The following is a 27,197-nucleotide window of genomic DNA, read 5'->3' as shown; positions in this document are numbered from 1 at the left end:
TCTGAAAGATTTTAGTTCTTCTCAAGCACATAACAGTATAACCTTTGTATCCAGTAAAAAAAAAATTGCTAATATTTGTTGATGTGGTACCTATGTAATTTCCACGAGACACAATATGCCAGATTTGCAAGAGACCATGTTCTTATCTAAAATACTCACCAGCTTACATGACATTGCTTACATGCATCTCCAGAATGGGCAAGCATAAAAAGGCAAAGGCAGATTGCATCCTTCCTGTCCATCTATACACATACCTTCATTTTGCGTGCATATATAAAATTCTAATTTAATGCAGACAGAGAAGCTGGTTGGATGAGAGCCTCTCTCTAAAATAATCTGGTATCTGTGATTTTTATACAATGAAAATACAGAGAGCAATAGAGCTTCCGTGTTGGGTCAGACACTTTAAGAACTGGTGTCTTTCTGCTCTACTTTGGGATAAGCAATCTGCTGCTGTCTTACTAGGAAAAATTGTTTTACTGTAGTGTCAGTGCTTTCCTTGCTTAGCTGTCAGCTTCCTTTGCCTTGGAGTTTGTATATCCTTTGTGACTGAGATTTGCACAGAAACATTAGGTATTTGGATGCTCAGTTTCCACTGTTGTTGCCAAGGACCTAATCTTTCTGTTGATGGGTGTTCTGTTCTGAAGAATTGCTTTTTTCTGGCTCTGTGGTTTTTATTCCCTACATACTTTTCAGTATTCCCAGTGAAGTCTTCATTCTTCTCTTGAAAAGGCTTTTGGCCATAGCTACATGTTACAGTCATTCACTGAAAGCCCTTAATTGGGCTGTTTCTTACCCACGTATGTCCATCAAAAGCCCACAAGCAGGTAACTCAGTAGCAGTATAGATTATTTGGGTAATACAGCTCAGAGACCTCAAGATAGAGGCTGTCCAAATTACAATAAACTGTTCAGAATATTCTGACCCTTGGCATTGGTCTTCTCTTTCTCAGGAATGCAACTCCCTCATGCTGTCTACACCAATGTGGGAAAATAAAACAGAACCATGACAGAGGCTTGAATACTGGTGCTCCATCTTCTCTATTTAGTTACTTTTAATTTTAGCGTGAGAGTTTAAGCATGGATGTGAGACAAATGGAATTAATTAGAGAATATAATCTGACTCCTTTTACTTACTACTATACACGGAGTTAGCACATATAAAGATTAAAATCCCACTCTGTAATAATTAACCATCTTTGCAAGATACAATCTGGTGAGAGTGACTGCTGCTCAGTTATGATTTACTAGTCAATAATACATTTACATAAGTGTGATTGCATGTGTTTCTATGCGTATATATATCCAGATATATATGCCAGCTGATAGAACTTTTACACCATCAGGTTCTACCTTAGTTTGTAAGGCAATCCAATATAGAGCACAAGTTTCAAACCTTTGACTTACAGCTCCTCTTGTTTTTAATACAGCTTTAACTGTCAATGGTAGGAGGCCACATATCTGACAACAGTGCAATGAGACTGCCACAAACACCCATTTGTATGTTATTTTTGCTCTTTATTTAAAATATCCACACATTTCATTCCTCCTTGCTTTCAGACACCACAGCTTAGTTAGGCAGGTAAATACAACTGACCCTTTTTAAACTGTAATAGTTTCTCGTTGAATCTTGTTGAAAGGATTCTGAGGACTAACTGGAGTCATCAGCTGAGATAAAGGTCCCTGGTGATGATACTGAGATGATCTTCCAGATTTTGCTATGTGTCTGCAATTATTAGAAGAGAAAAAAAAACGACTTTAAAATGAGTTCTTGTGTTGTTAAACATTCCCCCTTCTTCCCTCTCACTGCATTCTGAATAAAGACATCAATCTGCCTCAGAAAACAACTTGTAATATCCTTTATTCTTGGAATCAGTCACTTTAAGAACAGTGGTGAGACATTTTCCTAAGAGTTTTAAATCTTACTTTTTGTGATGCGCGGAAAGATTGATCCCTACAGGAACTGTAATAGGGGTGTGTCCTTCCTTTTGCCTCTTGTCTGCCTTTCTCGGATGCAGAGTCCTTCACAATTAATATATGCAGCATGTGGCAAAATGAGTATGAGTAAGCTGAATGCATCCAGGCGCATAAGGCCCCACAACTCCTGGAGGGCTAGCCCTGGTCATGTTGGAGGTTTGGTTTTCAAGCCTTGAAAAAACACTTTGATAACACCATGCCAATCCTGCTCTGAATGCTCAGTCACTGTGATAAAGCATACTGGGATGGGGTTTAGAAAATATGCTGGGGACGGTATGGAAGTGAACAATTTACACTGATCTTCTGATACACTTCAGAATCTTTACAGGAAGATTCACTATCAATAATCTTATACCTGCAGTCTTATATAGTGTAACACCTCAGCTGAAAAGCCTGAAATCAAAAGCAGGTCTGATACAGAACTAGCCACAGAATCTTGTGCTCACCAATTCTTAAAATAAAAAACAGATTTTCTTTTGACCTAAGGACTCCTCTTGAAGACTCCAAAACATCCTGCTAAAAGGATGTAAGACTTCTCTAAATCCCAATGAAATCCAGCACCATCTTGTATTAACTACTATAATTCCAAGGCATTGTCAAACAACTAGAGATGCACATCAAATTTTCCTTGCTGTGCAAGAGTTAACACTGATGTCAGAATTGAACTGTACTAGAGAACTTTGCAACTTAATTTCCCGACTTCACCTTGAGATTACCTAGAAATAAAAACACAACATCGCAATAAAACTAGACATACAAAAAAGTTGTTCATATTCCAAAATGAAGAAACAATATTTTTGCTGTTCTATAACTTACACAACTCTAGTGTGTTCAGTATGCTTAAAAACACTAAAAACAATTTTGCCCCATGTCCATGCAATAGAAACACAGTGTAGAAGTGGCTGCATGCTGTTTGGTCTGCCTGGTATTGATGTTGGCTCTTAATGAAACATGTATTAAACCATGTCAGCAGTAGATGAGTGATCCTCTCTGTCACCCATAATCGTCTTCAAGAGAATGATGGTATATTATGGAACTGTCAAATAGAGTGGCTATTAAATATCCACCATGTGCAACCCCTTGCTACTTTCTGAGAGATTATTAAAGTCATGGCTTGAAAGTGATCAAAAAGAATAAAAAATGAGTCACCATTTTAAAAACAGTAAGAATGAGATGTCATCCCACATGGAAAGCATATGGAGATGAATCAGGTTGGTTTGAGTCCACATTTCAGGAATAACCTGTCTTCTCTTCTCCACTACAGACTAGCATGACTTGTGAAGACTGAAATCAGGAATTTTATCCTTGATATTACAAAATTAAGAAATCAATTGTTGAGCTTTTTTATTTTATGGGCATCAATAACTAATGTTGGGAGTGGGGCAGATTGACCTGTAACACATAGCAGTATCAAAGAGTGCTATAATCTTCTCTCTTAAGCCAGTGGACTCTACCTTAACATGTAAGTAGCCACAGAGAAGATAAAAAAATATCCCTTACAATATTGCAGCCAGAGGTTCTAATCTCATGGGAAGGTACCATCCAGCTCAGAAAAAGAATGGAAGAACTTTGTCAGCAGTTTCTAAGTGTGATTAGGCATGCTGTCTGTTTAATATATATCCATCTTCGAAAGACCAGAGGATTCTGTCGTGATTCTAGAAAGACTCCACTAGCACAGAAAAGAAAGTCTACTCTTCCTCTCCAGTAGAAACTAACAAAAATTATCCTCTATGGAACACACTCACACTAACACCTGTAGAAAGTAAAATGAAGTAACAGATGTGTTTTCCTTTCTTAGATCCCACTGGCATCTGTCTTTTTGCTTTTGAAATTTGGTATCAGTCTGAAGCCTGTAAATGATCTTTGCTAAGATGCTTTTGCCTTTTTATTTGTCTGACATTTAGAAGCCAGTTAGTCTTGCATCAAGCTGAGTTCAGTTTTATTAGGTTATACAGCCTTGAGACTGTTGCATATTTTCATTCCCTGTCAACAGCAAACTGACTGCTGGTGACTGCCTATTTTCTAGGGCTAACCACAGGAGAAAAAGAGCAGAAGTGAATAGCTGGTAGACAGCAGAAATGGAAGTCGGTGCATTTTTTACAGTGATTAAACTGTTGACGTGTTGATTTCTTCAAAAGTTAGGCAGCTCCCTAAAGCTTCTCATGGTTTTTTTTCTAGGCACTTATTGTTGTTAGTAGTGAAAAACAATTTAAATGTGTTGTGGACAGAATCCCAAGGGACAATTGAACTGTTTAATTGAAGATAAATTTATAAGGACTATGTGGAAACTTGGATAGTGTCACCATGTCCTAAATCATTGTGGAAAATAATAGATCAGAAACTAAAGGGAAGTACAAAATCATAAAGGAGGAAGGGGAAACAAGTAGTGACTAGCAGTTCTGATGCTGGGAGAAAGGCCAGATTGGACTTATGTTTCTATCAGTCTCTTTGTACTAACTGAAGGAAGAGTTTTTCAGGTGCACTGAAGAGTCCAGTTCTGAGTAAACCAACAGGAGTTAAACACATACATACTTCAGAAACGTGGCCCATAGTTTTAACAAGCGTTGTACAGGAGAGCAAGAAAGTATAAAGATTATTAATTCCTCCACGATTTCATGGTTACAGAATCTTGAGCTGCATAAATGTTGGGCTGTGCCATGATTTATCATCTCGCTGCCTTCTGAGTAAATCTCTTTTTAACAACCATTTCTGTACAGCAAATGCCCATTTCACGAGAATCTGCCAGCGCCATGTTGGAAGTGCAATACCACACTTTAATAAAACAACAACAATTTGCCTCTTTAATTTTGGTATTCTTTCATAATGTAAACAGATCAATCAAAAAATAAAGTTTTCTGAAGCCATGACTTCGTCATCTTAGTTAGGGAAAATATACATCAACGCAGAAACATTTAGGAATTATTATTTACCCCAGTGCTAATTCATCTTACCAATATGCACCCTATGTATGACATTACAGGAAATTTAAGAAATCTCAAGATGATTTCAGAATTACCACCATAATAATGCTGTGGGATCCAAAATAAACAGATCTGTATGTATATATATATTTAAGCCAAGGGTAAGTAACACTTAACATTTAATTGCTCTTTAATTAAATAAATGCAATTATGATTCTCCCTGTAACCTTTCTGCACATGCTGAGAAATATACCTCATACCTACCCACGCATTTGTGAAATTATTGATGGTGAGGTTGATGGAAGATTAGAATTTGCCGGATGGGTTGCCAACCAATGAACCTTGCCAGCATATCCAGGGATATTTGGAGTGCTAAAGTAAATAAATAAATAAATAAATAAATAAATAAATAAATAAATAAATAAGGAAAGGGTGAGTGGCAAGAAAGTGTAAATCAAATGACAACAGACTTGAAATATGATTTACAGATCATCTTAAAATAGCTTGTGTTTCTCTATCAAAAGTGAGTAGGGTAAAAGACCATTATAGTGCAGTAAGTAGTCCTTAAAATATGTAAACTGGCCTAACTTCCTTAAGATCAATGAGACAACTTCACGCTAATCTTGCTAATTTTCTGACCCAAAATCCTTGTTAGACATGACAGTATCTTTTTTCACAATTGTTCTTGGAATATCTGTATGATATTTGTGATTATAAGCAACAGTTCATTATTTCACCTCAATGAAAATATGGAGTCATGTGGCTCACAAAAAAGCAAGAAAATGTTTTTTTAATTGTGATACAGATTTATTCATTATTTATGTTCCAGATCTAAACGTGGGATTGTGGTAACAGGCTTTCAGCCAACAGGCGTTATTTCTAGTGGACAAAAATGCAAATGACTTCTCAGACATTTTTAAAGTTCTCTGAATTCACATGTATGTACGATATCACTGACACTGCTCAGACACATACACTTCAAATCTAGCATGAGTTCATGAGAAGATTGCAAGTCTGTCTCATATCTTGGAACACTAAACACTTTCCTTAATTCTGAAGTAATGTTTTAACATGGAATTCAAAAATAAATTTTCTTGAAGAAGCTTTAAGAGGATTCTTTCTTTAAAAAGGGAAGAACTCTACTTTGTTGAGGTAGTGCACACAAAATTTTACCAGTATTGGATAGGAGATAAAACAGAGATGGACAAAATTGACAAAAAAAAGAAAGAAAGAAAGAAAGAAAGAAAGAAAGAAAGAAAGAAAGAAAGAAAGAAAGAAAGAAAGAAAGAAAGAAAGAAAGAAAGAAAGAAAGAAAGAAAGAAAGAAAGAAAGAAAGAAAGAAAGAAAGAAAGAAAGAAAGAAAGAAAGAAAGAAAGAAGGTATTAATATCAGTTCAGAATGACAACCCGTGAAGATTAATAATGAAACAATCTAATGCCCCAGTTTGATAGGTGTTTTCTTTCTGCACATTATTCAGAGAGTACTGACAGTACTATTCTGTGCTGGCAGTTCAGAACAGGATACCACTGAATTATAAACATATTCAGACTCCCCATACATATATGTTTATAAGTGGTCATGGCAAGCTGTTTCATCTATTGAATCAATGTAGTAAGGATTGCTAACCTCGACTGCATTATTCTTTTGTGAGCCATTTGACTGCAAGAAAAGCAAGAGTGCCCTCTTTAAAATAATCTCTGAGATATGTCTTTGTTCCCTTGTACTCTGGGTAAACATAAACAGTTCCTGAATTTATAACGCAGATAGAGCTGTTAGTTTTGGTATGGTTGATAAGCTATTTCCCCACAGTCATGTACAGCACAGGATGCAAAACTGGACATGTGCTCTTTTATCAGGTACTTTTTTGACTGGTGTGCTAGGAAACCCAGCTCTGAAATTCCTTACCACAAGAGCTGAGGTAATGACAAAATGCTGTATTGACCCGCCTCAGCTACAGCAAGGAACTGTGTGTGAGCTATTCACAACTGGCAGAAAGGCCAACTAGTACTTTGTCCAGTTTTAAAGTAAACTATCACTAACCCAAATATTCACGCAGTGCTACATTCCCTGGGCCACACTGCAGAGCGTGACCTTCCTGATGTTTTTGTAGAATCAGTACAGCAGTTTTGTAGCTTTTGAGAAGCTGTTCCCTGTAGGGAATCCCCGAGTTGTTGTCAGAGCAAGTGACAGACTTAACTCTCTGTCTTCACAGCAGTCACACAATGGTAACAAGCAGGACCAAAAAATAAAGTACAGCAGTGAGACACTATGAGACAGTGAGACAGAACTGGCCAACATGGCTGTCAGACAAAGTTAGGTTATATAATGATGAAGTAACTTTGTGTAGGAAAGTTCATTTTCATACACAGGGATCCCACTGAGGTGCAAAAGGGACATTTAATGTGTGCAAGTCCATGCATTTAGTCAAATGAAACCTGAAAATCACTGAAGGAGTTAGACTGTGAGCAGAGATGTACTACCTTGGCAGTGTCCTATAATCAAGATACAACTTTCACATGTAATAAATTCTGTTCAGTTCCTTGAAATTTTATGAGTGATGACAAGGAGGAGTTCACAATAAGAAGTCCCACACTAACTTGCAATGTTTTATAAGCTCATTAGGAGTTAATTCACAGAATAACTACACATGTAAGATATTAAAATCAATTATGCCCAGTGAAGTATCTGATTGATAAAATCTTCTGACTTGAATGCTAGCAAAACTAGAAGAGAGAAAAGCATCGGAAATGACCAGGCGTGACCCAAAAGTCAAGTCTGAGAGATGACCTTAGCTGAAGATTTGTTTTAGACTGTCTGTCAGAAAGGTTTCACAGAAGTTGGCAGCTTCATAACATGTGGAAAGGATGTCACTCTGAAAGAGAAGAGAAATGTGCAGAGAAAAGCTAAAAGCACCAGGATCATAAGAAAGCACAGACTACAGTAAAGCAGCTGCTCTCTTGGGAACCTGCAAAGAAAATGCAAAAAAGTGCTGCGGTTATGTATGTGATAAAGCAGAAGAAAATTAGGTTAGAAAAGTACCCCCTTTGTTTTCTGGTTTTGGATCAAGCAGTTTGGCTCTTGTGCTTTTCCTCTGATGAGCTGCTAATGCAGACTATTGCTGCTAAAGAAAACAACTAAGTGCCAAGCTACCACTGGGCAGCATACAAAACCCTGATGCATGCTGGTGTAATTAGGCTTCCTTTCTGTAACCATGACATCTCTCCTGTTCATGTATTTCCTTATTGTCATACTAGAAGTTCTCAGTCCAGTAACAAATATACTGTGTTAACGTATGCATAAGCTGTAAGATTTTGAGAGCCACCTGAGATGCCTTAAGGTACCTAAGCTATCCCTGTACAGCGTGGGACCCATATAATACCCCATACTGTTCTGAAGCAGCAGCTGGAAGTGATGTTGTAGAATCTCCAGGAGTTTGGATGCTCAGCTTTGCTACATAAATTCCATCCCAGGTGTCTTTAGAGGAGTAAAATCAAGAATGCCTCAAATCATTTGTAAGTATTTAAAACCTTGGATCCAGGACCTCAGCCTGAGTGAATCCATAACTTGAGCCAACCATATCCTACCAAAAGCAGCATGGCCAGCAAGTTGAGGGAGGTGATTCTGCCCCCTCTACTCTGTTCTCATGAGACCCTGCCTGAGGTACTGTGTCCAGTCCTGGGGACCCCAATTGAAGAGCTGTTGGAGTGGGTCCAGAGAACAATGAAGATGATCAGAGGGGTGGAGTATCTCCCCTATGAGGACAGGATGAGAGAGCTGGGGCTCTTCAGCCTAGAGAAGAGAAGGCTCCAGTGGGACCTTATAATGGCCTTCCAGAATCTGAAGCGGGCCTACAAGAAAGCCGGGGAGGGACTTTTTATAAGGGCACATAGCAACAGGATGAGGGGAAATGGTTTTAAACTGGAATGGGGTAGATTTAGGTTGGATATTAGGAAGAAATTTGCCATGAAGGTGGTAAGACACTGGAATAGGTTGCCTGGAGAGGTTGTGGATGCCCCCTCCCTGGAAGCATCCAAGGCCAGGCTGGATGGGGCTATGAGCAACCTGGTCAAGAGGGAGGTACCTTTGCCTATAGCAGGGGGGTTGGAACTAGGTGATCTTAAAGGTCCCTTCCAACACAAACCATTATATGATTCTATGAATGAGGTTTGCAAATCCTTTGTGCAAAAGTTATGTCTCATAAAAGCAGTCCTGGAGATTCATATCTTGCACTTAAGAGTGAAGGGTCCCTAACACCTTACTCATTCTTAGAAATACTTGCACAAATCCCAAATAACCAAGTCACCAGATGAAGTCATAAATTAGTTTTTTTTGGTTAGCGCAATTACAAAACAGGTCTCTCAGTTCTCAGTCACGATAGGCAAGTCTTGCAAATGGTTTCCAGATAAATTCCCTGCCAGGAAGACCTACATGTCATGCACTCGTGGCCCTTCTTTTACTCCATGACCCTGTTTGCTTAGCAGAATATCCTGTGGCAAAAATGTCTCTGATGTGATCTTCTGTCAAGAAACTCAGTGCATATATTTCCTAGTGTTGGGTAAGAATATACTTGAGAGAGCTTATGAAGTTAGAATAGGGTGCTCCATATAGAGTGAAGAATGGAACCAATAGGATTTCAGAACAAAGCATTCTGGGCTGCATTTTATACCCTTGTCCCTTAGCCGTCAAAGCAGTATAAGGAATGGATTTGGGATTTCTAACAGAATAAAAACACCAAAATGTTGTTTTCCCAGAAATATTTTGGACCAGGTTGAACTAAAATATTTTGTTCCTACAATTTCAAATAATTTCAATCTACTTTAAACTTTTTCAAGCCTTTTGTTGTTGTTGTTGTTGTATGAGTTATTTTATTTTATATTATTTTATTTTTCAGAAACATCAATAAAATCTCATTTGGTAAATGTCAAATGAGGATATTTAGGCACCCCCTCCCTCCACTCCCTGCCACCTACAGCATGACTCAAATTGGAAAACTATTGAAAATGCATGTATAGTGGATAAGCTGTCAGTTTCTGAAGTAAAGATACACTGTGAAGGCCCTCACAGACAGCCCATGTAAATGACTGTGCAAGGTGGAAAGCAGCAGAAGGTCCTGTCATCAGCTAATTGTGGCCTGTGAGGTTTCTGTGGTAACTTGAAATGCTAAGGGATGCATGCACACAGTCAGTTGGAAGCTGACTGTATACTGAAGAAATATGACTGAAGTCACTACAGATACACTGGTACGATAGTGGCATTTTGCCCAGTGTGCTTGGGGAACCGAGAATAAAGGATAGTTTCAGAGAACAGCTTCGTGCAAGAACAGTAGGACTTGAAACACATAGGTCTTGATCTTCCTGGAAACTGTGTGTATTACACCAAGTAACTCACATTTCAAAGTTCACCTTTTAAAAAACTGCTCTCAGAAATGGATTTGGGTGAGATCCTAGTCTCTCTCCAATAAAGACAACCCCCAAGGCCTTGAACAAGTAAGTTCATATTCCCCAGTCTTTGTCTTTCCAAAATTAATGTCATAATCTACCTTGTCTGTGTTGTGAGCATGAACTAGCTGACACTTCAAAGTGTTGCTGAGAAAACAGTGCTCTGCTTGTGTAAGCAGTGCCCTCTGCTGAGTATTATGAAAGCTGATGAATTGTGAGTATTGAGTGATAAAACATGAACAAATGCCAGATTTTTGTTTAATTCTGGAGTCAGAGGCTTTCAGTGTGGAAAAAGAAAATGTAATCTCTGTCCTAACTGCTTTTGTCAGATTTAAAGAGGTCGCAGTAAGGAGCTACTGTGATACAAATAAGCAGATATAATGTTTGACTGATAGGAATAGATGCTGTGTACACTGGAATGCACTAAGTGTGCCATGCTACCACAGTAAGAAGCAATGCTAACTTGCAGAGTATGTAAGGGAGTTCTAACAGTGCCAGGGAAGAGAGTTATTTGAGTCTGTCAGACTGAGCGTTTAGCAGAACCCTGCCCTTGAATGTTACAGAGGAAATCCCCATCACCATGTGGGAGGCTTTTTTTCCATTGACCCTTAAAACACCTGCAGAACTAAAATACCACATCAAGCATAACCTTGTTTCAGTAGTTATCGGGGAAGAGGTCAACTGAAGGAAAAATCTGTTGACAAGGGGCTGAAGGAGGATCATACAAAACTGCATGCCGATAAAGATGGTTAAGAGAACAGCAGATGGTTATATTGGGAATCTGTATGAAGCAATAGACCCAGGTTCCACCTCATTTTCAGTGTTATTGAGTTCAGAACACACTTCTGAATAAGAAAGAGATTTCTTTTTATCCAAAGTGATCATTAATAATAATGTGAAAGAATTATTTGGATCACTCTGCACTTATTAAGATAGATCCTGTCAGAAGTGTTCAGAGGATTAAGCAGTTTGAACCTTCCAGAAAGTCATAGTAGCTGTGTAACTTTGCCCAAGTGGTCTGAAAATAACCATGTATCCTCTGAATTCTGTCCATTCTCCTCCTCCTTGATGCTTATGTGGGTTGAAGCAGCAGTTACACATGGGGCCAGATTTTTTCAAAGTGCTCTACATCTAAAAGTTTCATTGTGGTGTTTGTGGCCAGATTTTTGCAGGAGCTTACCAATCAACATATAGGCAGAATGTGAGCTCTTTCTGAACTCTGGTTTTTAAGTGTGGTTGCTGAGCTATTTTTGAAAGCTTGGCTGGTTGCAGAAAATGCACTAGCTCTCAGCTGCTTCCCTGCCTGGTATATGGTTAGCCATGTGACATACAAAATCAGGTGCAGTATTCATCTCCCACAAATAATTACTATGAGCAAATAATAATCAAATCCGTAAGAAACAAAAGTGCCACCACCACCAACAACAACAATAAGGAAGAAAAAGAAGAAATAAAAAAAAAAAAAAAAAGAAAGAAATGAAAACAGGCATAATCATTGTAAACTCCAGAGTCTTCTACAACAAATAGCAGAGCTCTCAGTTCTGCAAAGTGTATGACTGCATAATCCCATTCCAGTTCAGGAAATCTTGTTAAGCAAATATCTTCAACTCATTAATTCCACTGGAATTTGCGTTTCAGTAGTTGGAAGAAAAAGAAATCAAATACATGAAAAGATCTTAAAGCAGGCAGACAAGGAAAGAAAGTAGGAACAAAACAACGGTGAAGAAAGCTGAACAGTAAAATGAAAGCATGATGTATTTTACAAGGTATCTTTTGAAATGTATTGTTGGAAAAGACTATCTTAGAGTGGGACTATAATTATTATAAATTATAATATTATGAAGGATGGAAAAAAAATCATTCTAAAGCAAACTGAGGAGTGAATACACAAACCAAGGATCTTAAGAATGATGCTGGAATGATTTTGGAGCTGAAACAGAAAAGATTATACATTCAGTCCCTTTCCCCCAGGACAGGCTTTAATGAAAGCATGGAAGAGAATTAGATAAATTAAATTACCATCCAGGATCTTTGGTTAAGTATGAAGATGATGAGTGTGACCCGAGAAAAGTATTTCCAAAGCTCCCCTATGGCAATGCCCACTGATCACCCCAGACCACCACCACAACACAAGCACAGTTTTGATTAATAAATCCAGGTTTATGAATTCAAAACTTCTAGCTAAGCAACACTTATGATATGGTTTTTTACATCTGATGAATGCTCCCATTCTGTGACTGAATCACAGAGATGAAGAACTGGATAAAAGATGACTTAAATTCCTGTCTTCAGTTGTGTTTCAAATAACTTTTAAGATCGATGGTGATCTTTTCCTGCTAATTATTACTATTTTTTAAATCAAGTTTAAGCAAAGCACTGTATCAATACATCAGTCCTCAAAATTTGGTAAAAAGTAATAAACAGAATGATACAGGCAAGGTTTCAGTGTATGTGAAGTTTCATTCCTAACTGTCCTATAGATTCCAAATGGGATTTGGCAAACCACTTAGTCCCACCTGAATTTTCATTTGCAAAAGCTCCAAAACACATGGTAAGGACTTCAGTCTATGATCTGTGTACTTGCTTAGTACCTCTCCAGAAGGCTGATCTCAATTCAGCCATAAGCCAGGACTTCTATCTTTTTTCTAATTCCTTGAAAGAAAGAAGGAAAGAAAGAAAGAAGGAAAAAAGGAAAGAAGCAAAGAAGCAAAGAAAGAAAGAAAGAGAGAGAGAGAGAAGGAAAGAAGAAGGAGAGAAAAAAAAAAAACGAACAAGAAGATGGTTTCCTGTTCTGCCAAGAGGAAGAGAGGGCGGGCACAAGGGTAACATACAAAACATGCCCAGGTTCACCACTCTTCCTGTTTGTCTGTGCAAAATAACATGACAGATGACTCTTAGCCAGTTTCAGCTTTGTTACTTATTTGACTGGCAACCACTTTCTTGCATGGTCTGGGGATGAAGAGTAGCTCCCTCCGAAGTATTGCCTGAGTGCTGCTGCTGCCTAAGTTCTAGAAGAAGGAAGTGCAACTGCTAGTCCATGAAAGAGCGAAAGTGACTGACTATCTGCAAAGAGATTTTTACACTTTACAGATTTGCAGAGCAGACACAGACTTCTAAATTGAAATAATGAATCTAACTTCTCAGGGATTCCGGCGGGACCCTAGAAGCCTTCAGACTTTTATGCATCTGTCCAGAACAACTGTCAAACACACAAAGCAGTAAATAAATTAACAACAAACAAACAAACAAGAATCACACTTATTTCTTCATTTCAACATGGTTTTTGTTCTGTTTTGTTATTTTTTTCAGCTTAAAATCATAGCAATCTTGATATCTGGCAGTCATAGACACAGGAAACAAATATACCTCATGCATAGCTATACTTCTTTTCAAGAGTAGAATTTTTCAAGTGGAATTGAGTTTTTCCCAGCTTTGTGATATCAGAATCTTCAAGGTGTAAGAGCTCTTGGTCTCCTGCTTGCCAGAAATCAATAGAAATCATTGTCTCACTCACTAATACCCCCCAAAATAGAGAATATTAGAAAAGGTAATATGGACTTTGTTGCTCAAACATAAATTCTGAAAATCAGCAGCAACAGCTGCATAACATAGCAGAATTAAAAGTTAACAGGTCTGCTAACTTGCAGTCAATTTTGGCCATGTTACAGTGCTTAACACTTCACGTTGTCTATGGGTCTACTGCCATAATGGGCTTCCAGCAACTAGTAATACCCTACATGACAAAGGCCCAGCATTCCAGAGAGAAAAATGACTTTACAGATTTTCTCCCTCTGTTTTCTCCAGTGCTGTAACTCTTCTGTACTTTTTCGTAAAACTATGCAAAATTGTAGACAGGAAAAAGGAAAAAAAAAGACATGAAAAGAGGAAAATGTGATAAGGTAAACAGAACTGTCTTTTGTTATACAATTTTTAGCTCTTGGCATTGTATTGCTACTCTCACCACTTTACTGTGTAAAAAGTTTGCAAATAAAGGCTTCACATCATCTCAAACTACTAAAGACAACATTAGGAAAGACTTAATGTAAAAACTTTTAAACATCAAAGTTAATGATCTAAGAACAAGGACGTGTTCCTAATGGCACTCAGGGAACTTTTGCAAACTAGAAGGCCATCTAGCGGCTAAAGTTAAAAATCACATTTTTAGCATTGCCGCGTTCAAATCATCCCATGCATCGAAGCATGCTGTAGTGCATTTTACACCACAAGACTTGTTCATGAATACTAGAACAGAAGAAGTGTTTAAAATATGAAAATATACCATATTTTCAAAATTAATGTAACACTTTGGGAGTAAGGAATCTATTCAGAATGGCATCAATCTATTCAATGGCATCAGAAGTTCCTGGGGCGCTCTGAGCTCAGAAGTTTCTCCTCCATGTCTGTCCTCTTGATTTGAACCTTGAATGTAATACAGATCTTTTTCCTGTGGCTGGACATTTAGAGGAATGCCTGTTCTGGGTGGTCTGAACATTAGTAGGAGCTACAGGTTGGGTGTTTGTAGGCATGACTTAGCAAATATCCTCAGAGTAGCTTCACATTCAACTTTTCTCAAATGAGGAAAAGGGAAAGGTGTCTGCCCAGTTCTTAAACATTGAATGTGTTATTAATCTGGAAAGGTTAAGAGCAGAAAAGAGAGTATACTCTGATTTCCACCCCAGCCTAGGTCACAGCCTGCTGATCATGAAAGGTTCACCTGGCCAAGACAGGAGATTGTTACTACAGATAGCCTGTATTTCCCAGGATAATGAGCACTGAGGGTACCTTTTTGTTGGGCAGTAAGTTAGTCAGTTTGTTACGTCTATTTTGTACCAAATGGATGGCAGGATCACTTGAGCCACAGCACAACTCCTAGATTTTGAAACTCTATCTTCAGTACTAGAAAAATGATACTGTCAGGTAAACATACAAGTTGAATTAACTTTATTGCCAACATGTTCCTGCAATTAGTGTTTTTCATTGAAAGCCATAAGGTAAACAGATGTATAAAATCTTTAGTACCATGATATTCATAGACATTTCTCTGCTCACCTTGGATAAGCTCCCTTGACTGATTTTGAGTATCTAGACTAAATGATCCCTGAGATCTATATAGACCCACTCTAATCACAGTAGGAATTTATTACAGTAGGCCATTTACTACTGACAGTTATTATGAAGGGCCTGTTGAAGTTCAGTCTTGCACCTGAAAACCCACTGTGCTTCTTGTGTAAATAGAATCTCCTTCAAATTATCCAAAAGTATAAGGAGTGTTTCTATTAATTTTTAAAATTCTTCTGGACCCAGACTGGATCTTAAACAGTTTTTTCCCTTCCCAATTATCTAGGACTCAAGATGCAGCATCAAAATCTTGCTAATAAGAGAAACATACTGTGCAGTCTTTGCGTAGCGAGGCTTTGGGGTCTGTACATGGTTAAACACGATTAACTCCACACTGGGATTGTCGATGTCTTCAAAACTTTCTGCACCAACACAGCCACTGTTAGGATAGAAAGGAAATCAAATACATGTACATTATTTATAAGACAGATGGTGGAGGCAGCTGAGCCATATGCCACATACTCCAAATTCTAGTTATTTATTAAAATGGTCCACAAGAAAAAAATGTGGGGATGAACCCTTCTGCATGCTAGGCATATCCCAAGATGAAAACCATCATTTGCTGAACTTGCAGCATATAACAAATGACAGCACATAGTACATATGTGTATAGAGAAGGTTTGTGAAGAGTGGCAATAACATAGAAATGTATAATCCCTTGTCCTTCTGGTTATGCCAGTGATCAGACTGAGATATTCTTCCATAGAGGATATAGCGAGTCCTGCTTTCTGCTTCACAGGTAAAAGGCTTTCTCCACAAGCAGAGGAAACTCAGCACGCCCTCCTCCCTGGCACCAGAAAATACCATAAGAATAGATCCCATATTCTACTTCTTGCTTTTTGCTTCATATAAAATTCCTCCTTCAGAAAATGAAAGACATGGATTGCATGGGATAAAAGAAAGTAGAAAGGATTCAAGGTCATTGTACTTACGTATACAAAGGGATCTGACAGATTCGAGGGCTTCGGCTTATGCTGTTAAAGACAAAATATCACAATCATTTTAATTATTTTTTTTTTCTATTTTTCACCCAGCAGAATATTCTGATAGAATATTTATGAAGCCCCAAAAGAGAGGTTGTGACAAGTTAACGTTTTGCTCTTTGAACAATGCAATGCTCATTTGAGTTGTGGTAAAAGACTGTGGTAAATGATTAGGTTGACATATATGCTAAATGACCCAGTTTGGCATGCAGAATCTTTCATTTTAACCCTCATCCTCAGATGTTTGGGCTTCAAGTATTTTCCTGCAATTTGCGAGTTTTCTTTAAACATGAACTGCTTTTCTGCTTGTAACACTTCAGTCAGTTCTCAAGAACATGGGAAAATTTAACGTCAGGTCTGAATGCCTCTCTTGCTCTGTCCCATTTTATGCCTAACTGTCCAGCAGTAAATTTGAACAAGCAAATCAAGCTCCACTCTGAAGTTGTTTTATGGAAAGCAGACAAAATTTTGAGTATGTAAATGTCTGTGACTACTGTGGGATTTTCATAAGCGTCATGGCTCAACGAAAACATCAGATGTATGCAGTTGTGATGGTCATTCACTTTTCTGTTCTGCTTTTTACATTTAAGTCTCACAAGAAAAGCACATTGGAGCGTACATTTCATACAGGCATTGACTGAATACCTAACTTCTCTAGTTACCGAATAACCTCATAAGGAATTGTTCAAAGGACTTTAATAATAAACAAACAAAAAAGAAACTTACAAATTAACGGGTCTCTGTAAGGAGCTAAAATGTCTTCTTTGAATTCTATCCCAAAGACTTCCAATAACCTAAAATCACAATTAGATGCTTCTGGTAAGACATCATTACTTAATTTGACTTAATAGATTATTATGCTGCAATTCATCACTGAAACAAACTGTTATGGAAAGGATGACCCATGCAGAGCCAATCTCAAAACTGAATTTTAATTCAGTAAAAATAGTAATTATTACAAATAATAACAACAAACAAACCTAACATAGAGTTTCCTGTGCTACAGTTTTCTATCAGTATCTTTGTCCTCTCTTTTGGTAATGCACATGCATGTCTTCTGTACCAATTTATGGGGGGAAAAGAGAAAACATATGAAAGAATGTGAGGCAATTTCTCAAGTGCGATGATGACCTTAAATGCTCATTTAGGAATGTTTTTATTTGAAATAATTGCTGTGTTTGTTTATCTGTGTGTTCTACACAAAACTTAGGCTACATTCCCTTAGCAAAATCTAAGAAGAGTTGGAAAGAAGTTGCTCACTGACTTGGCTTATGTCTGGTTCGGGATTGTATCTCCTTTTGGTGAAACACTGGGAAACAGGATCAGCCATCACTTCCAGTGTTGATTCAGGAGGCGGAATTTTGGGTGGCAATATATTATCCCATGGAACTTCTTCATATGCTCTAGGTAGCAAAAAACAAACAAACAAACAAAAAAAGGGAGATTAAAGAAACTGCAATATAATCTGAACTGAATTACATCTGTAGCTAGTTAGATAGGAATTCTGTGACAAGGATGTGGAAAAAACACACGAGTATATTTCTCATTCAAAAGGAAATGAAGAGACTGGAATTACATGTTTCCTGTGTGTGAAAAAGTTGTTATGGCAGAGTTTCACAGGCTTCTCTTATTTAAACTTTCTCATTTACTAACTGAAAGTAGTAACTTATCTTCCAGAAGTAGATTATCTTCCAATTAACTTATGTTGCTACAGGATTTATCTTATCTGTGTTTGAAAAATCGGCTCAGTGATGTAAATAGAGATTAGATGCCCCACATATCATGCCTATGGCAGTTGTTAAAAACAGATGTACAGAATGTCCTTTAGGAAACTCCAAATTTTCTTCACTGCATATAGATGAAATAGAGATGAATGGCACAGACTGGATATAAACTTTTAGATAACTACAGGTAATGAGATGAATCTAAGTAATTGCAGCTGCAGTACCAGAAGTTCTGAAGTGGCAGAAAAACTAATCGTGGTCTTATGTGGCCCTACATATTTTGCTACCTAGAGGTTCATCACAGCAAAATAAGATGGAAAAAAAAAAATGAAGCAAAGCACAAACAAATCCTATGCTTAAAATAAATGATGACTTACTTTTGAGTACTTGACTTGTAGAGGTAGTCCTTTGCTTTTTCTTCTCTCCAACTTGCAGAAGGTTCAATTAATTCCTAAGAGAAATCAAAGAGATGGCAAAAAGCAATGTTATCAAGATATAGGACACTATGATTACTTATGAGTGAACTGAACGCATTTATATTTTTCTAGTTTAATATTTTCTTTTGCATCAGAAAGTGAAATAGACAATTTCACATTCTTCACCAGTCAGCACCGGAGATTTATTTGGAATGTGAATCTTTCTGAAGAATTTTACTGAAAAAGGGAAATTTAATAAGTGAATACAAGTTTAAAAACTGGTAGAATGTCACAGTATCACAATCTCACAGTCTCGTGCGGGTTGGAAGGGACCTTACAGATCATCGAGTCCAACCCCCAGGATTCAAGCCTCCTGTGTAGCAGAGCAGCACTTCTACCACTTGTGCCACAGGGGAGATTCGAACCATGTCTCTGTAGTCCTCAGGAATGTAGATTTCAATTTGTTATGTTATTTATCAAATGAAATAACAAAGGCACACTCATACATGTCTGACATATTTGTACAATGTTCGTAGGTGTTACAGGAGTCCAACTTAAACGTTCCTTTAAGCATGTGCGACACATTAAGGACTGTGAATTACCACATCAGTGTAGAAGGATGAAAGATACCATTTCATTTTCAGCATGGGAAAGACTTAATTGGTGTTATGCCACAGAGTAGTTGGTGTTTTTTTATTTACTTATTTCTTTAAGACTTGCACCATATATGATAGAATCATAGGATCCCATAATAGTTTGGGTTTTAAAAGTCTTTAAAGATCATGGTCCAAGGGATGGAACGCCTCTCCTATGGAGATATGCTGAGAGCTGGGGCTCTTCAGCCTGGAGAATTGAAGTTTTTATATCATGGAATTACGGAATGTCCTGAGTTATACAGGACCCATAAAGATCACGGAGTCCAACTCCTGATTCTTTCTATATTTTGTTATTTTGGCTCCAAGTCTGCCTTATTTAGATACATATGACATAGGTAATATCAGTCTCACCTTACAGTTTAAATGCTTCATCCAGGGAAACAGTGCAAAAACAGTATTATTGGAGCAAAGACCAATGTTAAAATCTGATTGTGATATATGCACTTATTTACTATAATCAAATGAAGAAACGAAAAAGCCCTGTTTTACCACATGACTGTGATCACTGCAAAAAGCATTCTAAATGGAAAGCAGAATTAGAAAATAAATAATTTAAATATGTTTTCCATTATTAGAACAAGATAGTGAGACACTTGCCTTGAGATTGGGATCCATATAAAATGCAAAATTATGGTGTTGGTCAGGTGGAGCACAAAAACCTTTCACTGGAGTTGTCTGACCTGAAAGAAAGGGTTTCCTACTGTGTTAATCAATTAGCAGCAATCCTTACTGTTTTAAACTGGATAGAAAAAACTCATGGTTTCTCATTACAATCAATAAATAAGCGTTCAGCTACCTGATGCTACTCTGAAAGGAATTACTAATGACCACAAAAGTACATTTTTGTATACACAATACTTTTAACACATAAAAATATTAGAGAACTACTAAAGATAATCCAAAGGAGGGCTAATATAATCCAAACAAGTAATTATGTCTTGCATTTCACCAACATTGTTAGCAACAAACTATTCTGTGAGCAGTTGAAAAATATAGACGATATTCCTTTCCACTCATTGTCCTCCCAACTTCATTTTCCAATGAGCTCACCCTGACCGGGTACTGAAAATGTGGCATACCCATCCAGAGGCCAAAGTCTGTAGTTACTGTTGAAACATGTTTCTACTGACAGGTAAGCCTGTATACAGTATACAAGCCTATATACTTTGTTACATACTGGTAACAAAGAGAGCTGCTGCCAAACAGAAGGATGGTATAATGCCCAAGATTCAGCTCCCTCAAGAACACTGATTTATGCCTTCCTTCTCATTCTGATTTTTCCTTCCAGATCCCCTAAAAATTTCCAATATATGTGAAAGTGTATGGAACCTAATTTGTAACGGAGTTACTTTTCCTAGCTATTTGTGGAAATAAAAAGATAGTCTACAAAGGTGTACTTCAGAAAAAAGTAATCAAAATCTGAAAGTTGGAAACTACTGTTAAAAAAAAAAAAAAAAAAAAAAAGCTAATTCCTGTAAAACTTGTTAAGGTTTTAAAGAAAATTACAGTTTAGTGCCAAAGTGCTTTATGCAGATAGTGAAATATGACCAATATGACCTGCTTTTTAAAAGAGCTTTTTCCCTCCCTCCCCCCCCACCCACCCACACATTATATAGTACACTATAGGGTACTATAACTTTAAGTTGCTGCTTTTGCAAAGCCTGAAAGAATTTATGGATATTTGCACTGTGAATAAAGCTTTCAAACTGAATCCCTCTCTGATTAAAACAAGGCAACTGGAAAATGTCTCCTAAATAGGCAATGTGCTTGTCATAAAGATGGTGTCTGCATCTTCACTGCCTCAGCCTGGTGGAGACCTTAAATTTTATCTGCAAATATATGCTTGTACTCAGGTGGGAATGTTTCCATTAACTTTTATATTTTGTAATTACTTCATACTATTGTATCAGCATTCTCTACAGTAAATTGGCAGATTGCTCATCTATGCATATGTATTAGTTGTTTCATACAGATAGTTTCTTTTCTTGTTCATTGATTAAATAACTAAAGGTCGCAAATATTTTTCCTTGTGCTGTATGTGTAAAACTCATTTCAGCTACAGTGTCCCTAGAAGGATCTGTATATAACTTTACATTTGCATTGGTAACTACATATGAATTTCTATTAGAGTTCTGCTCTTGGCATCTTACACTCTGTTTTGCTATCTTCATCCTACTGCCCTGATGCTGGGATTATTAGTTTTCTTTTTGCTTTCAGTGGAATGGTCTAGCATAAAAACTACAACAATGCTTTTTCCTTTAGTCAACTTTCTGAGGGTTTCAGTTCCCCTACGGATTTGATTAGCCCTCAGAACTGAAAATGGCACGACCCGTTCAAGTTGGGCACTCAATGTCTTGACTTTGTCACTCTTAACTATCAAGATCTTAATGATTCTGTTGGTTTCAGCTGACTACTTAAACTAGTTCCTAATCTGAGAAAGAAGGATCCCGTGATGGATAATGAATTTTGAAGTTTTTCTGGTTTGCATTCTGAGTCAGAAACCAAAGATGTACTCATTCACTTTTCTAATTCATTTCCCAGAAATCACAAAAGCTAGAGTATCTTTTTGTTTTGTTTATAAAGGAAAAAGTGGGATTCTTATGTCATCACATAAGGTCATATGCAAAGTGGTTTACAAAACCAGTGGTCTTACAAGCTTCATTGCACTTCACTGTTGCTTGAAGACTGTGTGCTGTTTTTAACTTTTTACATCTTAAAATTAGTAGGGATACTGACTTCAGTGGGTCTAACAAGAGATAATGATGTCAAATGAAGAGCATACAGATAACTCTTCCAAATTCTTTTGCTTAGCTCTTTGATGAATTATTCTCCTTCTCTTTACATATGAAAAATAAATATAGCCAATTAACATTACTTCTGTTTGGTTTTACACCCATAAAAAGGGCCTGGCTTACTCGCTGAAAACCAACTTAATGTAAGCATAATACCAACAGTTTAGATTGGAAATGTATGGCAAAAGAAGCAACAGGTAAAGAACAAAGTTGTTAAATAATCCTCTTTGCTACAGCGCATGTGAAAAACAAGTGTGCAGTGAAATATATAATTGCAGAGATGACAAGTATCAAACCCTTAGCGAAACCACAGTATCTATTCTTGCAACAGAACTCAGCCCTCAAGAGGTTGCTTTGAGTTTTTAAGTGTTATTTTCTGGATGACCTATTAGCCTCTTAGACTGTATGCTATTATACACTCCACTGTGCTATGGATTACTATTCAATAGCACTTCTTACCAAAGGGAGATATTCTTGAGTCTACTGAAGGCTGATCTGCATTCTTAGTTGACTGTTTATATACTGAAAAAGTTATGAGCTATGCATGCTATTTGTGAATACCCTTGAATTGTTATTTTTATATGTTCTAAGTTGCACTTTTGTTTTTGTTTGTGGTTTTGTGTTTGTTTTTTTGATTTTCACCATTCATGTTGCTGACTATGATTAGTTTTTCTTCTTTCTGTTGGCTGACAACAGGTTCCATCTCACCAAGTACCAATATTACAAAATGAGGCAGCACAAGTATTGGCTACAGTCATTTTCTAATTTCATCTTTTGAAAGGTAGAAGAGGCTGACACGTCTCATACTCAACGTGCAGCTTAATCCTGGATAACAATTCCTCTGGAGAAAATGCTTCTTGTTTTACAGATGGAAGCACTGTGAAGATAAATCTCCCTGTAAAAGGGAAGAAGAAGAATATGACCACAATTATTTCAACAAGTTCTGCATAAAATTCTTCAACGGAATCTCCTAAAGCAACAACAGAATAAAGAATGCCCAGGGCTCCAACCCACCCACAGGCTACTAAGAGCCCCTGAGGCCATTTTGACATCTTCTCACCATGCTTTGGTATAAGAGAGCTTCACTGTTCTATTAACTTGCTCTGCCCAGTAGTTGCAATAGGTTGTGTAGGGACATTTAAAGTTACCAGTGTTGACTGCTAAAGTCACAACAGAAGACCTCCTGTGCATTGCAAATGCTTCATATACCTCAACTCACACATCTCAAAGGCTGCTTCTGTCTCTGTTTTTTCCTCTCATCACCAGCACAGTGAAGAAACTTAGTGCAGAATTTGCTTGCAAAAGGCCTGAGCTCTCTTTTAGCACAACTTCCCCAAACAACTGTGCTGGGGAATGATTCAGGACTGATGTCTAGAAAGATTAGCACTTTCAAAGCATCATGTGCCTGTGGGTTGCTAGCTGGGCTCTGACTTGAACAGCTGAAATCTGGGATTTGTTTATGCAGTCTCACTAAAAACAGCATCTTAAATCTCAACTACTGTTTTTTGTTTTATTTTTATTAATCTTTATTTACACATCTGTAGACAACATTCAGCATCGCAGGAAAACCTGTAAAAGAATACTAGGTTTGGAGGAACATTTGCAGAGCTCTCTGTAATACATTTATGCTGGACTCTTTCTGTTTCAAGCTTTTGTGCACAACTTAAGTTTAACTTTTGCAGATAGCTTCACTGAAGTTGGTATTTCACACTAATAGTGAACCTCACCCAATGGTAAATCAACAGGAAGCCACCAAATAATTTCTATCTGACTTCTGGAACTACTCTCCATTCTGGACTACTTTCTTAACTGTAAAACTGATAACTGATTTGATGATATTTGGTTTCAGTTTTTGTCTGAATTCATTTCAGGAGTGCCTCTAATCTGTCACCGTATTTCTGTCTTTGTCTGTTTGCTTTTCTTTGTGTTAGAAAAATTAATGATCAGACAGAATATCACACTTCCTCCTTCCTCTTTGCTTCTCCATAGGCTTGTGGAAAAAGCTAATTACTTCTGATAGACTTCTTAGATCTAATTTAAGAAGGACACCAAGAGAGAATAGCAAAAATAGTTTGGAATGAGCAAGAAAAAGAACAAAGTTATAAGTACTTATTATTTTATTCTCTATGATTTCCTGGGTTCCTTTGGCTTCTACTACATGACTTCAATAGGCTGAAAGTGATTTAAAGTGAAAATTTCTAAGACGGAAACAAGGAGCCAAAAATAGTGCTGGAATATATTGTATGTAGAGACATCATGGTGACAATATGGATAAAGTATAGTAAAGTGTAAAGATGGCGTGCAATCTCTGTATGGTCAAATGGAGCAAATTGCTTATTTACATTTCTTTATCTTGTTCTGAGTAATGCCCTTCCCATCTATAAGAGTTTAGTGTGTTGTCTGAGTTCTCTTCTTTTTTTTTTTTTGTTGTGGTTGTGACAAGCATTTCTCTATGAAAACTGTGGGAATTGGCTTAATTTTTAGAACAGTTCCACCACTTTGCTTACCACTAATAAGGCCTGACCTTAGAAGTTCTGGATAGATATTCCTTCTCCCCAGAAATATCAACAGACTATGGTTTTGAAACTTTGCCATTAGGAAGAGTAAATTTTAGTTCTGATGCTGTAATTGATATGAAACAATCAGACCAAACTTCAGGTGTAACACATTTAAGTACATTAAGAAGGTAAAATGTAACTGAAAAAAGATGTTATAGCAGTCTTGAAGGGCTTCTGTTCTCCCATCAGCTAGATATCGGACAAAAGTCTTAAGTGCTCTGCACAGCTATTTTTCAGGAAATGCTTAAAGACACAGAAAAATTCAGGGGATTTCCTGACACTTTGCATTTATTTGTTATTTCAGGTTATGTTAAAACAGGGCTCATTTCAACTATGATATATAACTTCACAATTTATTTAAAATGTTATTTATTTCAAAGATTTTTCTTTTTTTTATTTTTATTTTTAATGCTAATTAGAATTTGCTGACTTGTACCTCTTTTCTACAGCAAGGACTGTGAATCACACACTCTACAGCAGTAATTACATTCAGTTCAAGTATTCAGCACTGGTGTTCAGAAAAAGACCTGTATTTATTTATTTACTGAACATCAATGACTTTTCTTTAGTGATTAAGAAATAAAAATAGTAGCTTGCATTACCTCTGAGTTTTGCCCTGATCCAAGCAGCTGGCACAGCCCTGGAATTCCACCGTCGGTCCTGGCTAATTTCCTCTTGGAGGATCATATGCCTCTTGTGGACAGCCCTGGCCCCATTTCCCACTGTGGGAACCCGCTGCTGAGGTTTCACGTCACTGTAGTCCGCCAGGGATTCAATAAATTTTCCTACACCAGGCCGTAGATCAGCATCCGCTCCTGCACTCACAAAACCTGAGCATGGATCTATTAGAGGCACATCATCTCGGTGTGGGAATAAGGAGTAATTTGGCCTAAATGGAGGGGTGTCTGGATTGAATTTAAGGAAAGAATTGCTGCCTTTTTCTTCAAAGCTGGCAAAGTCATGTCTATTCTCAGGACCTCTCACAAATGGCATGCATGTCTTCTTTAACCGATTTCGATACTGTTGATTATTCGTCCTGGGAACTGTTTTAACTGATGTGGTAGTCCGCCTTTTAGCTCCATGAGAAATCACGGTCATTCTCTTCTATTCCTCTTATGTGACAGTAAATTCAAAAGCTTCTGCTTACTCTTTCCTCTTCAAGTTCCTGAAGTCTTAGCCAACAAATCACAGTAAAACTATGGTTTATCTTCCAGAACATTGGCACAAAGAATCCATAAAGAGCAAAGCAGTGGTTTAAGCGGTGAAGGCTTTCCTGAAAAAGGGATTTATCAAAAAGGTGCAAAGAGAATGGAGCTGCCGAATTAACAGTGAATCTTTTTGTTGCTTGGTGACTACAGAAGCTACCTCACAATGAAATGTATCCTAGTGTGAAAGACAGTTCACATGTACCATGGTAACCTCACTCTTCACAAGGACACAGACAACAACTTGAAATGACACTGCCAGTTATTTATTCACCTAGAAGAGGCAAAATTAAGAACATTTCAATTTTACTATGGGTTATCTTGTATTTTCATTGATTCATATTAAAATAAACTATTCTTTTGATATCTAGAGAGTGAATCTGAAAATAAACTGAAACACTGACTTAAAATGTATCAAACACGATCATAAAAAAATAAAAATTCAGTAAACAAATAATTACTTGCAATAAGTAAATCCCATAGACATTACAGTATCCTGTGCAGCTTAATCCTGTAGCTTTGCCAAATTCCTTTACTGTTTGGCAAACCTGCTAATGTCTCAGACCAGAATATGCTGCACTCATTTTCTAATCCCAATCCCACTGTATTTATTTAGCAATCTAGAAAAAAAAGTAGTCTGATTTATACTGGTACTCTGCATGAATTCAGTGCCATCAGCAAAGGTCCAGCACTTCAGAAAAAAATATACTACATTTACTATACAACCGATGTTGTAGGGTCTTTACTTCATGTCTCTTTCAGCATAAATTCATTTATGCCACTGTCACAAAGATGTAACTTCCCTGAATTCCTAAGTTGCTCTTGACTAACAGATCAGAAAAAATGGGGCTAATTTTTGTTCAGAAAGGGGGCTAAAATATATAATAAGTCAGGTTTAGAGTAATAAAGAAGTTATGTTCCATAATGCAGAATTATGGTGGTTCTCCTTTGGAGTTGTTTGCTGTGGGACTTGGGTAAGGCACAAGATGGATGTCATTCCAAGGACGAGTCCTGTGTTGTTGTTTTATTTCACAGACTGAAATGCAAGTAAGGCTTAACCTGGATTTTGTTGGCAGAGATTCTGTCTAAATCATCCTGGGAAACAGATGTGCCAACTATGGCTGAATGGTTTCTGCTGTCAGTTTTCAGAAGTGATCTGTGAGAGAAGGAAGCACATGGAGGAGCAGGTCACCTGTCTGTGGTGGTACTCTCAAGGGTTTAAGACTCGCAGAGTTATTTAGGTTGGGAAAGACCTCTAAGTCCATCCAACCACTGACCCATCACCACCACGTCTCTCAGGGCCACTGTGGAGCAGCCTTTCTTTGATGTAAGCAGCTATTTTTCATCACTGCCATAGTAGCCACATTGTTACAGTAATGAACTTTTCCTGTCAGACTTTGCTTGCTTCTC

General features: G+C 37.4%; 1 protein-coding gene across 1 annotated transcript; it reads right to left on the bottom strand.

Moving 5' to 3' along the window:
* Positions 1-1,094: 1,094 nt before the first annotated feature.
* Positions 1,095-26,943, bottom strand: SPMIP7 (sperm microtubule inner protein 7). The gene is made up of 9 exons (XM_032442458.2): positions 25,185-26,943; positions 19,830-19,912; positions 18,538-18,611; positions 17,701-17,839; positions 17,163-17,230; positions 16,386-16,427; positions 15,725-15,832; positions 5,162-5,269; positions 1,095-1,725 (listed from the first exon to the last, which is right to left on the bottom strand). Exons 1-9 carry the CDS (start codon positions 25,678-25,680, stop codon positions 1,602-1,604), a joined length of 1,242 nt encoding a protein of 413 aa, XP_032298349.1. The 5' UTR covers positions 25,681-26,943; the 3' UTR covers positions 1,095-1,601.
* Positions 26,944-27,197: the final 254 nt, after the last annotated feature.

Source organism: Coturnix japonica, chromosome 2 (genome assembly GCF_054131305.1).
Source record: "Coturnix japonica strain WE chromosome 2, WE-NBRP24, whole genome shotgun sequence".
NCBI classification, from domain to species: domain Eukaryota; kingdom Metazoa; phylum Chordata; class Aves; order Galliformes; family Phasianidae; genus Coturnix; species Coturnix japonica.
This window is presented reverse-complemented; position numbering and strand designations above follow the sequence as displayed.

Coding starts and splice junctions, on each gene's coding strand:
- SPMIP7 (XM_032442458.2), bottom strand. CDS start 25,680: ATGACCGTGATTTCTCATGGAGCTAAAAGGCGGACTACCACATCAGTT. Junction 18,612..19,829: donor ATATGGATCCCAATCTCAAG/GCAAGTGTCTCA, acceptor GATTTCTCTTAG/GAATTAATTGAACCTTCTGC. Junction 1,726..5,161: donor ATAATTTCACAAATGCGTGG/GTAGGTATGAGG, acceptor TAATAATTGCAG/ACACATAGCAAAATCTGGAA.